Source organism: Antechinus flavipes, chromosome 6, assembly GCF_016432865.1.
Source record: "Antechinus flavipes isolate AdamAnt ecotype Samford, QLD, Australia chromosome 6, AdamAnt_v2, whole genome shotgun sequence".
In the NCBI taxonomy this organism is placed as follows: Eukaryota; Metazoa; Chordata; class Mammalia; order Dasyuromorphia; family Dasyuridae; genus Antechinus; species Antechinus flavipes.
The window spans coordinates 264,111,763-264,125,824 of record NC_067403.1 but is presented as its reverse complement, the minus strand read 5'-3'; the positions used below and the strand labels follow the sequence as shown (position 1 = coordinate 264,125,824).

At 48.1% G+C, this 14,062-nt stretch overlaps 1 protein-coding gene across 4 annotated transcripts; it reads right to left on the bottom strand.

Moving 5' to 3' along the window:
- Positions 1 to 416: 416 nt before the first annotated feature.
- LOC127541873 (interferon-induced transmembrane protein 1-like) lies at positions 417 to 13,643 on the bottom strand. Of its 4 annotated transcripts, none has more exons than XM_051967178.1 (3): positions 2,885 to 3,132; positions 1,331 to 1,724; positions 417 to 1,205 (listed from the first exon to the last, which is right to left on the bottom strand). In XM_051967178.1, the coding sequence occupies exons 2-3, from the start codon at positions 1,568 to 1,570 to the stop codon at positions 1,059 to 1,061; spliced, it is 387 nt and encodes a 128-aa protein (XP_051823138.1). In that variant the 5' UTR covers positions 1,571 to 1,724; positions 2,885 to 3,132; the 3' UTR covers positions 417 to 1,058. The 4 variants fall into 4 exon arrangements, with proteins under 4 accessions (XP_051823138.1, XP_051823137.1, XP_051823136.1 ...); XM_051967177.1 differs by lacking the exon at positions 2,885 to 3,132 and adding an exon at positions 1,947 to 2,873 and having other exon boundaries at positions 1,331 to 1,840; XM_051967176.1 differs by lacking the exons at positions 1,331 to 1,724; positions 2,885 to 3,132 and adding an exon at positions 13,289 to 13,643.
- Between the last annotated feature and the right edge of the window lie 419 nt (positions 13,644 to 14,062).

Below are 14,062 nucleotides of genomic sequence, written 5' to 3'. Positions count from 1 at the left end.
GATCTGAAGCTGGATTGCGGAGACAGACAGAAGGACACAGAGACAGAGAAAGAGGAAGAAAAAGGGAGAGACAGAGAGAGGTAGAGAGACAAGGAGACAGGAAGAAACAAAGAGAGACAGAAGCAAAAAAAAAAGAGAAAACACTCAATAATCCCCAAAACTTGCAGAAGGATCCCAAGTCACAAAAGCTCCTCTCAGACCCTCTCCTAGGAATGCACAGAGCCCAGACCCAACAAAAAGCCCAAGCAAAAAGGGGGAATGAGCAAAAAAACAAAAAAAGAATCTCACATTGTAGAATGTTGTGGTGAGTGTATATATATATATAAAAGCTAATAGGGTGACAAAGAAAACAAAACCAGGTATTTACCTGTGGACTAGAACTGTCCAACCTACAATAAAAGAGACAGAGGCAGAGCTCTGAGTCAATGGCACTTTATTAAAGGAGCCTCAGATCTTGCTCAGGATCTCAGCTGCCACCTTCTCCCAGGACCTTTTAGTTAAAGGATTTGATACCCAAACATACAAAGGGGACTTGGGGAAATACAGCATCTCTTGGTCTTGAGGACCAAAAATGACATATCCCACCCCGATTCTGGAGGCAAGGGGGAAGCCATCCTGGGAGGCCACAGGCTTGGGAAGCTGCTCTCATGCTGGCCAGATAGAGGTTCCCTCTCAGATCCAGATCGTGGCCCCGTTGATAACCCGAGTGAGCATCTTAGTGACCACCAAGCTGGGAACTGCTGCTGCCCCAGGGAACGACCACATTGTGCCATTGGATGGCAGGCTCTGTTGAGCTTGAGCATATTGGGACCATTTCCGTGACAAAGTGGAGTCACATAAGATCAAATGGATACTTTTGATCACATGGAATGAAAATGATTTTTGTCAAAGCACTCTAATTACCATTAGGCCGGAAATAGATAAGGGGGGGATTTGTCTCTGATAAAGATTTCATTTTCCCGACGTCCCTCATCTCTTTCCAGATGCTCCAAGCTGTTGAAATTAAAAGCGCATTTCTCAGTCACCCAAAGCTCTCAGGAGCGGAGAGATGATGACTTTCAGACTGACATGAGGATGCTAACGGTCACCACGGTGACGAGGACCAGCAGAAGTGAGAAGGTCAGAGCGCAGATGTTGAGACACTTGGCTGTGGAGCCGTAGCTCTGGGCCGCATGCAGGTCACCCACCAACTTCCGGTCCCTGGCCTGGGGGGTGAAAAGAGAGAGAGAGCCGGGGTTAGTGCCAGGGGGAGGGCAGAAGCTCACACAAGCACCCGCTGGAGACTCCCAAGCTGGCCCGCGCCCCCAGAGGCTCCAGCGCCCCTACCCACCTTTATGGAAAACACCAGGGCCATGAAACCCAGGCAGCAGAAGTTCATGTACAATGTGTTGAACACAGACCAGACAAAGAAATCTTTCGGGGGAGGCTCATAGGAGTGCACGCTGATGATGGTGGAGGCTGGGTCCTGCCCCGGAGGCCTCAGTTCTGGCTCCTCTGAGAGAAGCTCATAGTTCGGGGGAGAAAAAGCTCGGTTGAGTTGCCCCAAGGGGACTGCCTGGTTCGTGTTCATGGCGTCCGGACCTGAAGTCCTGAAAACCTGGAACAGGACGGGATGCCTGAAACAGGGCCGGGAGCCGGTGCTCAAGGAGTCTGGAACACTGCCGGGAGCCTGGAACACCGCGAGGAGTCTGGAGCGCAGGGAGCTGAGTATACTCAGCCTGACACTGCAGTCGGACGAGAGAATGGGTAGGAGGAGCCCCAAGCGGGCTGCCCTTCCTCTCCTCCCCTTACCCCTCTCCGGTTATTCTGCGCCAACTTTCTATTTCCCGAGATTCAAACTCTGTAGAAAAACAGAAACCTTCCAGGCTAGAGCTCGCAACTCTCATGGGAAACCCTCCGCGGCGGTCTAAGCCCGAGTCCAAGACCTCCCTCCCTCCCCTTCTGACCTAGGAGGAGGGGAGGCGGTGACTTCTCTCTGTCCGAACCCGGGCTGCGAAGGGAGCTCTGTCGGTTAACCTCCTGATCCTTCCTCAGCCGGCCATGGGCAGGGCCTCAGTGCTCTCCCATTCCCTCAGTCACACTTGCCTTCTAATTCCCCACAAGAATTTGAATTCCATTTGCGAATTCCTTCATCTAGTCACCCTTTTTCATTGCCTCAGTCCAGCCTTAGGACTCCCATATTCACAGCGACCTCCAGTCCCTCGATCCTCTGCTGTTTCCCGGGCCTGTCTACACTCGTCCCCCCACTTCCCCTTGTCCTGTGGAAGATCACACCTTGAAAATCCCCACTAAGTGTAGGTGTCCCCTAGTTCTCTTTTACCTTTCTACTGCCTCACTTGGATTCCATTCCATTTCCATCCAGGTGAGTCCCACATTGAAATAAATATCCCATGCTAAATTCTCTCCTGGCCTCCAATCCCACCCCCAACTCTTTCTGACAAGGATGGACCTAGATGTCCAGTCAACATTTCAAGCCCAACTTGTCCAACACAGAACTTGAGTCTCCCCTCAAATTCTCCCCTCTTCCATGATCAGGAAGCCCAGTCCCCCAAGCTCCCAACCTGTAGGCTGCCCTCAAATTCTACCTCATTCTCAATCTGTTGCCAAACCACAGCAACCTTCCCCTAAGTCCCTTTCTCTCCACTTCCGTTGGCCGCTCCCCTGATGCCAACCCAACCCTTCTTAGCTGGTGCCTGGGGGAAGTTCGTCTGCCTGTTGCCAGTCTAACCCCACCCAGCCTCCAAAGTCATTTCCCAAAGCTCAGGTCTGACCCTGTCACCCCAGTTCAGGGAACACCAATGGCTCCCCATTGCCCCCAAGATCCATTAAACATAAAACCTTCTGTGGAGCATAAAAGGTCAAAACCCGGCCCCTTCCTACCTACCCCTTTCCTCCATGGTTTCGGTGGCGGCACAGGCTCCCATTCCTGGAGCTTTGAGGCTCTCCATCCTCAGCTTCGTTATGAGCTTCTGCCAGAGGCTTGCTGGTGTCGATATGGGTGCTCTTTCAGTATCTCTGACGTTTGTCTCTCGCATTAGGTGAGATTCTTCTAATCAGGCCCTGCCCTTGCCTTTCTTGATCTCCCCAGGGCTAAGGCGCAGTGTCTGCCACATAGTGAGAGTTTCCCACAGCTTGCTGACTGACTAACGGATGAGCCTGTTTTACCAGAAGCTATGGTTTGGATTGTATAGATATGATATCAGATGGAAAAGGCTGAGTCAGTGATCCCACAAATGGCTTCATGTTCAAGTGGTTTAAGCAGCTGTCTCCTGGCCGGAGAACTTTGCTCTTCACTGTCAGTGTGTTTTGCCTTGGGAGAGTCTTTTGTATGCACAAGGAAACAAATATGTCCCATACCCTTTTCAAGTTGTAGTTTGTAGAAAAGTTTCCTACTTACTCTTTCTTTGGGGAAAGCCTTAGCTATTAACCCCAGCCTTGGTTCTCATAAGGGCTGCAGGTGAGCTGCAGGGGAGAAGGCATAAGGGACCTAGTGCAGACCCCATGCCTGAATCCAGAGCAAAGGGGCAGTCCTTCCAAGGCTTGGATAAGGAGAGGGCTGTGAGCATTGCTGGTACAAACAGGAGCTGTGTGTCGGACGGGGGTTTCTAACCTGGAGAGTCCAGGACATGAGAGAAGCTACAAGGAAGGGAGTGCGGTATCATGTGAGAAAGTTGGGATTCGGTGAGTGGAAAGCAGAAGCAGCACATTGGTCAATAAACCTGCTTAAGCTCCCTTCCGTGTGCCAAGAAGTGTCACTGTGTCCCTGGGGACACAAAGAAAGATGCCTACAATTCTCAGACAAAGAAATTGAAACTATTTCTAGCCATATAAAAAGATGCTCCAAGTCATTATTAATCAGAGAAATGCAAATTAAGACAACTCTGAGATACCACTACACACCTGTCAGATTGGCTAGAATGACAGGGAAAGATAATGCGCAATGTTGGAGGGGATGTGGGAAAACAGGGACACTGATACATTGTTGGTGGAGTTGTGAACACATCCAGCCATTCTGGAGAGCAATTTGGAACAAAGCTCAAAGAGTTATCAAACTGTGCATACTACTGGGCTATATCATAAAGAAGTCTTAAAGAAGGGAAAGTATGTGCACAAATGTTTGTGGCAGCCCTGTTTGTAGTGGCCAGAAACTGGAAACTGAGTGGATGCCCATTAATTGGAGAATGGTTGGATAAATTGTGGTATATGAATGTTATGGAATATTATTGTTCTGTAAGAAATGACCAGCAGGAGGATTTCAGAGAGGTCTGGGGAGACTTACATGAACTGATGCTGAGTGAAATGAGCAGGACCAAAAGATCATTATATACTTCAACAACAATACTATATGATGATCAATTCTGATGGACATGGCCATCTTCCAACAATGAGATGAACTAAATCACTTCCAATAGAGCAGTAATGAATTGAACCAATTACACCCAGCAAAAGAACTCTGGGAGATGACTGTGAACCATTACATAGAATTCTCAATCCCTCTATTTTTGTCCGCCTGAATTTTTGATTTCCTTCACAGACTAATAATAGTACACTATTTCAAAGTCTGATTCTTTCTATACAGCTATACAGCAAAATAAAAAAAAATACGTATGTTGTATTTAATTTATACTTTAACATATTTAACATGTATTGGTCAACCTGCCATCGGGAGGAGGGAATGGGGGGAAGGAGGAGAAAAAGTGGAACAAAAGGTTTGGCAATTACCCATAACTTGTAAACCAAAAGCTATTAAATAAAAAAAAATTTAAATATATATCAGAGAAAAACAATGAAACAGATACTAGTTTGTCATAAGATATTCCTAAATAAAATTAAAATTTTGTTTATAACTTACTCAACAAATAAACTTAATTTAGCTATTATGATCAAAAAAAGAAAAAGAAAGAAAGATGTCTACAATCCCTGCTCTCAGAGCCCTCCCTGCCTAATGAGGAAGACAGGCTGCAATCTGCTAAGAACAAACAAAATGAGCAGGACCTACTCATGAAAGGAGGTTTAGGAGGTCACCGAGACAGAAGTGTGCTTCTCTCTGGAGGCTCAGGTCAAGAAGCGGGGCAGGGTGGGAGCATGGACAGGGAGAAAATCTGCCTGGCATGGGGAGGGCCCCGCCCTCTACTCTGCAGTGTGGGCAAGAGGATTCTATGTCTCTGCTCTCACCTGGATTGTAGCCCTTGCGTGGGTGACTCAGTGGTGCTCTCTGGCATCAGAACCTGGCAGCGAGGAGCCCTCGATGCACAGAGTTCTGGATCTGTGGTCAGAAAAACCTGAGTCCAAATCCCACCTCAGACACTGACTGAGTGATCCTGGACAAGTCCCTTCACCTCTGCTTGCCTCAGTTTACCTAATGGTTAAAAATGTCATCATTTGCAGTAACTGAGGGTTCCCCATATGGATGATGTAATGCTGGCTGAGGAAGGACCTGGGTTTTCTTGCTATGAATTGTTAGGCCCAAATGAGCACCAGCAGCAGAGGCTTTCTCCTTACTGAGGGCACAATCATCTGCAAACAACCAGTCCCTCCGCAGGCTCCCTCCGCTCTAGGCTCGGCTTGCAGCCTTTTCAGGTTGAAGAACTGACCTTCAGCCCTGTAGTTGCCTTTGATTCCACGTTTGGAACCCAGGCCAGCACGACATTTTGAATGAAAGTTCCCTTAGCTTGGCGGGATACTTTCCAGGGATGGCCACACTGGTATTGAGACTGACACACGCATTGCCCGAGCTAGCTCAATGGTGGCCAGACTCCGCAGGGAAGTGTGGGAGAGGAGAGGGACCAAACTGAAGGTTTCCGGAGCCGGGGTGCTGAACTCTGTGAAACCTGGACAGTCTACCCATGCCTCGCCAGAAAACCGAGTCGCTTCCATCTGAATTGTCTGAAGACCCCCCGGCAGGCTGAGACCTCACACCCCAGATCCTTCCTCGAACTCAACTGCCGGGCGTTCCAGCTGTCCCGCGGAGAGCCCCGTTGGACCGGGCTGTCGGGCTGGCCACGCTGTTCGAATGCCAGACGTACACTCGCCAAAAACAATTATTCTATGGAGAACTCACACAGGGCGAGCACTCGTGACATAGTCAGAAAAGAGCAAGACAAGGACCCACTCCAAGTCTCCCCTAAGCTTTAGAACTGAGCCTATGACACGAGACGCTGGCCCAGGACCACCCAGCATGGCATGCCCTCCTCGAGAAGGGGCCGGGCTCTAGGAGCAAAGCAGACTTAACTCAGAAGATGCACAAAGCTAGAGAAGCCCCCAAATGTTCCTAGGGGCTACTTGTGTCCCACCAGGGCAGAGCCCTCCGAGCTCGTCTTGGTCTCATCGGCCACAGCCGGACGCACCGGAACTCGACTAACATAGTGATGTCCGTTTGGTCCTCTTCGAGACAACAATCAGCTGATGAACCTTAATCATAAAATGGGTATAATGATGTCACCTACCTGCCAGGGTGGTTGTGAGGAAGATTAGATGGATTTTGTTGTTGTTATACTTAGTTCTATCCAATTCTTCGTGACCTCTAGATGAAATAACATCTATAAAGAATCAACACGCCCACCCAGTGAGGGCTGTATAAATGTGAGCGGATAGGATTATTTCCTGTGAAGGAGTAATGGAAGTAGCCACGGCTTCTGGGAGGGAGACCTGAGGGATCTAGGACAGAGGCTGAGATGTTTTGTGGAGCAACTTCTTTCCCTGCTATTCTTTGGACTTTGTGGATAAACTCGAGAAGAGAGTGAATGCTTTGCAGCGACCACTTGAAATTTGAGCCAGAAGATCGCTCCCCATCCGCTCTTCCTGCTGTATCTTCCCAGGAAACAGCCCCTTCTAAAGTGAATGGAGATGAATCCGTTAAAACTGTACTGGGTCACTCAGTGGCATAGATCAGTGACTGATGTGGAGGGAGAACATGTGAGGGAGCTCCAGCTGGGAACATTAAAAGAATCAACCCAAGTCTTCAGAGTCAGCCCTAGAACTCCAAAGGGGGGTTTGCTGGAGGGAGAGCTGGGAGGACTCAGTGCTACAAGGAAGGGCAGGGAGCCATCTGAAGCAGAACATTTGAAGAAAAAGATAATCAGTCTTTCCCCTTGGCTCCACCTTCCACAAGGAACCAAGAGTCTAGTGAGGATCTGAGCCCAGCATGAAATCCCCTTCACCAGAAAGTAGATGTGGGGATCATTGGTCCCCAACTTCCAAAGCCCAGTACTCACAATTGCAAGTGGAGATTGGAAGCTTGGCCAAGCAGAGTGCTCAGGGCTTAATGGGCAGTTTTTCCTGTTTCTGCCCACCTGGCCAAGATCGATTCTCTTTGTCTCCCTTCCCAGAGTTCCTAATTCTATGTTCAAACAATCAGTCAATAACTATTTATCACAGGTCAGGTACTGTGCTAAGCATAAATGTCACTGTAGCTTCTCTAGTTATTGGGTAGTGGGTACAAGAGCTGCCCAAATCCCTGGTCTCTGGCAACACTTACTGACACTTTACCTGAAGAGGAATCCCCTTGATAGTATCCCAATGGGTGATACTCTCTGGCCCCACCTGTGTCCAATCCTTGCCAAGTATTTGCCAAGTATTGCTGGACCCTAACCCTTAGCCTTAGATTAACTGAGAAAATTACTAACAGAAATATTTTCAAAAATCACTAACATGTTTAGACTTTCTGGGCCCACAGAAGGAACACTTGCCTCATAAATTGTTCCTTGAATCCAGGTCACCAAGTTTGTCTTGACTAATTGTTTTGGTTTTTTGTTTTATTTTGTTTTGTTTTGTTTTTTAATCGATGAATACAGAAAAAGATTTATTTTACATTCTTGCAAGAATGCTGCCTAGGTGAGTAGACACCCCTTTGAAACTCCAAAGGCAGCATTTTATTTCCTCTCCTGAAGCACAAATTCTTCCCCTGATTCCCCATTAATTGGAAGTTACACAACATGAATCTCCACCCCTCATTACATAGCCAGTCCCTGCTCCAAAGAAGCTTCCACTCTAGTGGAGGAGGACTAGGGGCAAAGATTCTTTTCGAATCTTTGGCCACCAGTCCTGATTACAAAAGCTAGTCACTGTCCCCAAGAAGCTTTCATATAGCACCCACCCTTGATTGCTCTTGATGTCCTTGTGGGTTTCTGACTAACTTTTTAACAGATGACTAAGCAACTGTCTGAAAAAGATTTTGTTTTTAAAAGCCTTAGTATTCCTTACATGGCTTAGAGCCAAAATTATGGTCTAAAAAGTTTCTTCCTCCTGATCTCAATTACCAATTAGTTACCCACGCTCTTGGGCCCTCCTTCAAAAGAAAGCTTTGACTTAGAGAATCTTGAGCGAGTGTTTCACTGAGCTACATGCTCTCTCCTCCAGGTCTCCACTTTTTCTCACCCTTGTTTTACAGTCCTTCATCACCTCTCCCTCCTCCCACCATGGCCTCAACTGTCCACACTCCAGTCCACTCTCCATCCAAAGGGATGTTTCCTAAAGCAACATCTTTCCTAAAGCAGAGATCTAAGCCTGTTACCCTCTTGATTAAGGAATTTCTATATTCTCTTTCTTGGACCAGATGCAGACCGGCCACAAGTACACATTTTGCAACTGGAGAGATGGGGACCTGGACAGTGAGTGACCTAGTCCTTAGAACACAATGCAGGTGTGCCTTGCCTGATTCCAACCAACATTTGGAAACCCGAGGGGGGTTCCAGTCATGATGACATAAAGCTAATAGAATAGGATGATGGGAAACCTTTAAATTTGTTTCTATTCTGGAGGAAATGACTCAGGAGAGAACAGTCAGAACTGAGCGTGCCCCGGCAAGATTGGAGCAATCAATATTTCTCTCTTCTTCCCAGACAGCTTTACAAGTAGAGATCTGATATGAGCTCTATAAGAAGAAAGGTAGGGGTGGCTGCTTTTCTCCCACCTCTCCCATCTTCCATTCCCTGAGTCCTCCTGCTTCTGTTTCTTTTCTGTTTATCTGTTCCTGCTCTTGTGTGAATGAGCATCCTGAGATGGGAGTGCACAGGGGATCACTCATTTCAAAGGGCTCTCAAAGTCCATATGAGATCACATGGACAATTAAAACTGAATGGTGACTGAGTGGCAGAAGCAGACAGAGAGAGAGAAGGAGAAAGGGATGAAAAAAGGAAAGAAAGAGCATGGAAGGAAGAAAGGAAGGAAGGGAAAGAGGGAGGGAAGAAAGAAGAGAGAGTTGGGAGTGGAGAATGACAGTGACCTCTGTGCCATTATTAACCAAACTTGGACCCCGAGAAGTCCTGGGTGGGGAGCCCAAGTGTAACATGAAAAAGGAGAGCCCACTGGAATGGAACTCCATAAACATCCAGAAAACACACCAGACAAAATCCTGATTAGGAAATCCAAGAATTTCCAGTGAGTCATTTTTTCCAGCTCAGATCAGTGTAGGGACACAAGAGAGGTCTGGGAGTGCTGAGAAAGGAACCCAAGAACCCAGGCCTGCGCAGGGATATACTAAGCACAAGCAGGGCTAACTGGCCCCCTTTTCACTCTCTCCCTCCCTCCCCAGCACCGGCTTACAGAGGCAGGAGGGTGGTGCAGGGAAAGAAGTCAGGAGCCCTGGGCTCTGTTCTAAGTGAGGAATTAGTTTAAAAAAAAAAAAAACAGCAGTATCTGGGTATGGCTCAGATTCCAGGAGCAGGGTAAGGGTTCCAGGTCCAGCCCCCAATTCAGACTTGGTTCTGCTAAGGAAAAACCAAGGCAGGAATCCCAGACCAAAGAGGAGCCTGCATTTCTTTTACTTGGGATCAGCAGAGTTTCCCAGCAGGCTGAGAGTGGGATGAGTGCGATAGTATCTCCTGCTTCCAACCAAGAACAGAACTGTTGCTCAAACCTAAACCCAAGTCAGGCTGAGCTAAGCATGTGTGCCACGATCAGACTTGGCCCCAGATCTGACCGCTTTGGAAGTACTGGGGACTTGCAAGTTTCCAGGCTGAGCTGTCTCTGAAGTCCAGAACTAAGTCAGGTGGTTAGTCAACAAGCATTTATTAAGCACTTATTATGTGCCAGGTCCTGCCTAAGGATGGGGAATACTGAGGAAAACAAAAGACCTGCCTTCAAGCAGCTTACTTTCTAATGGGGAAAACAACAAACAAAGATGAACAAACAAGCTATAGACAGGATAAATAGGAAATGATTAAGACCTAAGGGGAGCAGTGTCCACTCCTCAAGCAAGTGCAGACTTTTCTGGGGGGAAAGGATAGATGAGAATTATTTGCAATTTGTTCCAAGGGCCCTGAAGCCCTGACATCAAAGATACCAAAGCCAGTTGCTGCATCCCAGGCCATGGCAATCCTCTTGACTTTTGTCCGACCCCTGTGCTTAGATGATTCAGAGAATGAAGTCCCTTCAAGTCAAGACATCAGCTAATGATGTCACTCGTCCTCTCCAAAAATGAAGAACAAACAACAGATAGAGCAGGGGACAGAGCAACAGAACTAGAGTCAGATTCATTTATCTGAGTTCCAATCTGGCTGTGTGACCCCAAACACATCACTCCACCCTGTTTGCCTCAGTTTCCACATCTGTAAAAAGAACTGGACGAGGGAATGGAAAACCCCTCCAGTTTATCTTTGTCAAGAAAACCTCAAGTGGGGCCAGAACGAACAGTAAAACTGAATTAAGAGACACTGGAGAAGTCTTCTTGGGAAAGGTAGCAGTTTAGCTGAGACTTGAAGAAATCAGGGTAGTTTACTGGATCAGAATGGAAGAGGGAGAGCACTCTAGGAATGGGGGATGGTCAGAGACAATGCTTAAAGCAAGAGATGGAGCAGTGAACAGGCTGGTGTTGTGGGATTCGAGAGGCCACATTGGGGAGGAAGGTATAACAAGACTGGAAAGGTGGGGGAGCAGGGGATGAAGGCTTTGGAGACCAACCAAAGCGCCTTGAATTTTCTTCTGGAAAGGACAGGGAGCCAGAGGAGTTTACTGAGTAGGGCCAGGGTCCTCAAACTTTTTAAAAAGGAGGCCAGTTCACTGTCTCTCAGACTGTTGGAGGGCCAGACTATAGTAAAAACAAAAACTTTGTTTTGTGGGCCTTTAAATAAATAAACTTCATAGCCCTGGGGGAGGGGATAAATGTCCGCATCTGGCCCACAGGCCGTAGTTTGAGGTCCCCTGGAGTAGGCAGTGACATGGTCAAATCTAGGCTTTAGGGAAATCACTTTGGTGACTAACTGAAAGATGGATTGGAGTGGGGAAGCTTGAGGCAGACAGACCCTCTAGCAGCTGCTGCAGTAATTCAGGAGGGAATGGGGGCCTGCATCAGAGTGGGGGACATGTGTGAGAGAAGGATGATAAGGATATAAAGTTTGATTGGGGAGACAGAAAAGTGAACACAGACCACGACAGAAAAAGAAAGAGAAAGGGAGTGACAGAGAGAAGGAGAGACAGGGAGAGGCAAGGAAGAGACAGAGACAGATGCAAAAAAAAAAAAAAAAGAGAGAGAAAACATCCAATAACCCCCAAAAACCTGCAGAAGGACCCCCAAATCACAAAAGCTCCTCTCAGATCCCCTCCTAGGAATGCAGAGAGCCCAAACCTAATAAAAAGGATTTTAAAAGATGACATTAAATGACAGAGATGAAAATGAAATCAGTGGGAGCTGATGGGTTCATCACATCAAGGAGAATAGAAAGAGAAAAAAGGAAGGAATTGTCCTAGTGGGACACCTACAGTTAGTGTGACCAGGATGAGGATCCAGGAGAAAAAAAAAAGACTGAGGAATAAACAGTCAGAAAGGGAGGAGGAGAACCAGGACTGAAAACCTAGAGATAATAGTGTCCAGGAGAAGAGAGTGATTACAGCAACAAAGACTACAAAGAGGCCAAGGAGAAGGAGGCCTGAGAATGGGCCCCTGGATTTGGTAACTGTGGAGAGAACACTTTAGTGGAATGATGAGAATCTGAAGCTGGATTGTGGAGACAGACAGATGGACACAGAAACAGAGAGAGAGAGGAAGAAAAAGGGAGAGACAGGGAGAGGCAAGGAGAGACTGGAAGAGACAAAGAGAGACAGAAGCAAAAAAAGAGAAAACATTCAATAACCCCCCAAACCTGCAGAAGGACCCCAAGTCACAAAAGCTCCTCTCAGATCCTTTCCTAGGAATGCACAGAGCTCAGACCCAACAAAAAGCCCAAGCAGAAAGGGGGAATGAGCAAACAAAAAAAGAATCTCACATTGTATATGAGTGTATATATATATGTATGTATATGTATATATATATATATATATATATGCGCCAATAGGGTGACAAAGAACTCAAAACCAGAGCAAGAGAAGGATTCCAAAGTACCTGTGGACTAGAACTGTTCAACCTACAATAAAAGAGACAGAGGCAAAGCTCTGAGTCAATGGCACTTTATTAAAGGAGCCATGGTTCCCTCAGATCTTGCTCAGGATCTCAGCTGCCACCTTCTCCCAGGACCTTTTAGTTAAAGGATTTGATACCCAAACATACAAAGGGGACTTGGGGAAATACAGCATCTCTTGGTCTTGAGGACCAAAAATGACATATCCCACCCCGATTCTGGAGGCAAGGGGGAAGCCATCCTGGGAGGCCATGGGCTTGGGAAGCTGCTCTCATGCTGGCCAGATAGAGGTTCCCTCTCAGATCCAGATCGTGGCCCCGTTGATAACCCGAGTGAGCATCTTAGTGACCACCAAGCTGGGAACTGCTGCTGCCCCAGGGAACGACCACATTGTGCCATTGGATGGCAGGCTCTGTTGAGCTTGAGCATATTGGGACCATTTCCGTGACAAAGTGGAGTCACATAAGATCAAATGGATATTTTTGATCACATGGAATGAAAATGATTTTTGTCAAAGCACTCTAATTACCATTAGGCCGGAAATAGATAAGGGGGGGATTTGTCTCTGATAAAGATTTCATTTTCCCGACGTCCCTCATCTCTTTCCAGATGCTCCAAGCTGTTGAAATTAAAAGCACATTTCTCAGTCATCCAAAGCTCTCAGGAGCGGAGAGATGATGACTTTCAGACTATGCTGAGGACTATAGCAGTCACCACGGTGATGAGGACCAGCAGAAGAAAGATGGTCAGAACACAGATGTTGAGACACTTGGCTGTGGATGCGTAGCTCTGGGCCGCATGCAGGTCACCCACCAACTTCCGGTCCCTGGCCTGGGGGGTGAAAAGAGAGAGAGAGCCGGGGTTAGTGCCAGGGGGAGGGCAGAAGCTCACACAAGCACCCGCTGGAGACTCCCAAGCTGGCCCGCGCCCCCAGAGGCTCCAGCGCCCCTACCCACCTTTACGGAAAACACCAGGGCCATGAAACCCAGGCAGCAGAAGTTCATGTACAACGTGTTGAACACAGACCAGACAAAGAAATCTTTCGGGGGAGGCTCATAGGAGTGCACGCTGATGATGGTGGAGGCTGGGTCCTGCCCCGGTGCTCTCAGTCCTGGCTCTTCCGAGAGAAGCTCATAGTTCGGGGGAGAAAAAGCTCGGTTGAGTTGCCCCAAAGGGACTGCCTGGTTCGTGTTCATGGCGCCCGGACCTGAAGTACTGAAAACCTGGAACAGGACGGGGAGCCTGGAGCTCAAGGATCCTGAAACACTGCCGGGAGTCTGGAACACCGCGGGGAGTCCGGAGTGCAAGGAGCTTAATATACTGAGCCTGAAGCTGAGGTCGGGACTAGAGAATTTGGTAGGAGGAGCCCCAAGCGGGCTGCCCCTCCTCTCCTCCCTCACTCCTTTCTGGTTACTGTGCGTCAGCTTTCTATTGCCTGTGATTCAAAAGGAGAAAAACAAACCCTCCAGGCTGGATCCTGTAGGTGTCATGGACAGCCCTCCGCGGCGGTCTAAGCCCGAATCCAGGACCTCCCTCCCTCCCCTTCTGACCTAGGAGGAGGGGAGGCTCTGGTGACTCCCCTCTGTCCGAGCCCAGGATGTGAAGGGAACTTGACTCCCCTCTGTCCGAGCCCAGGCTGGGAAAGGAGCTTGACCCAGCATCCATTAGCCCACTGATCCTTCCTCAGCCTTCCACGGAACAGATCTACTAGACTAAAGCCGGGCCAGCCC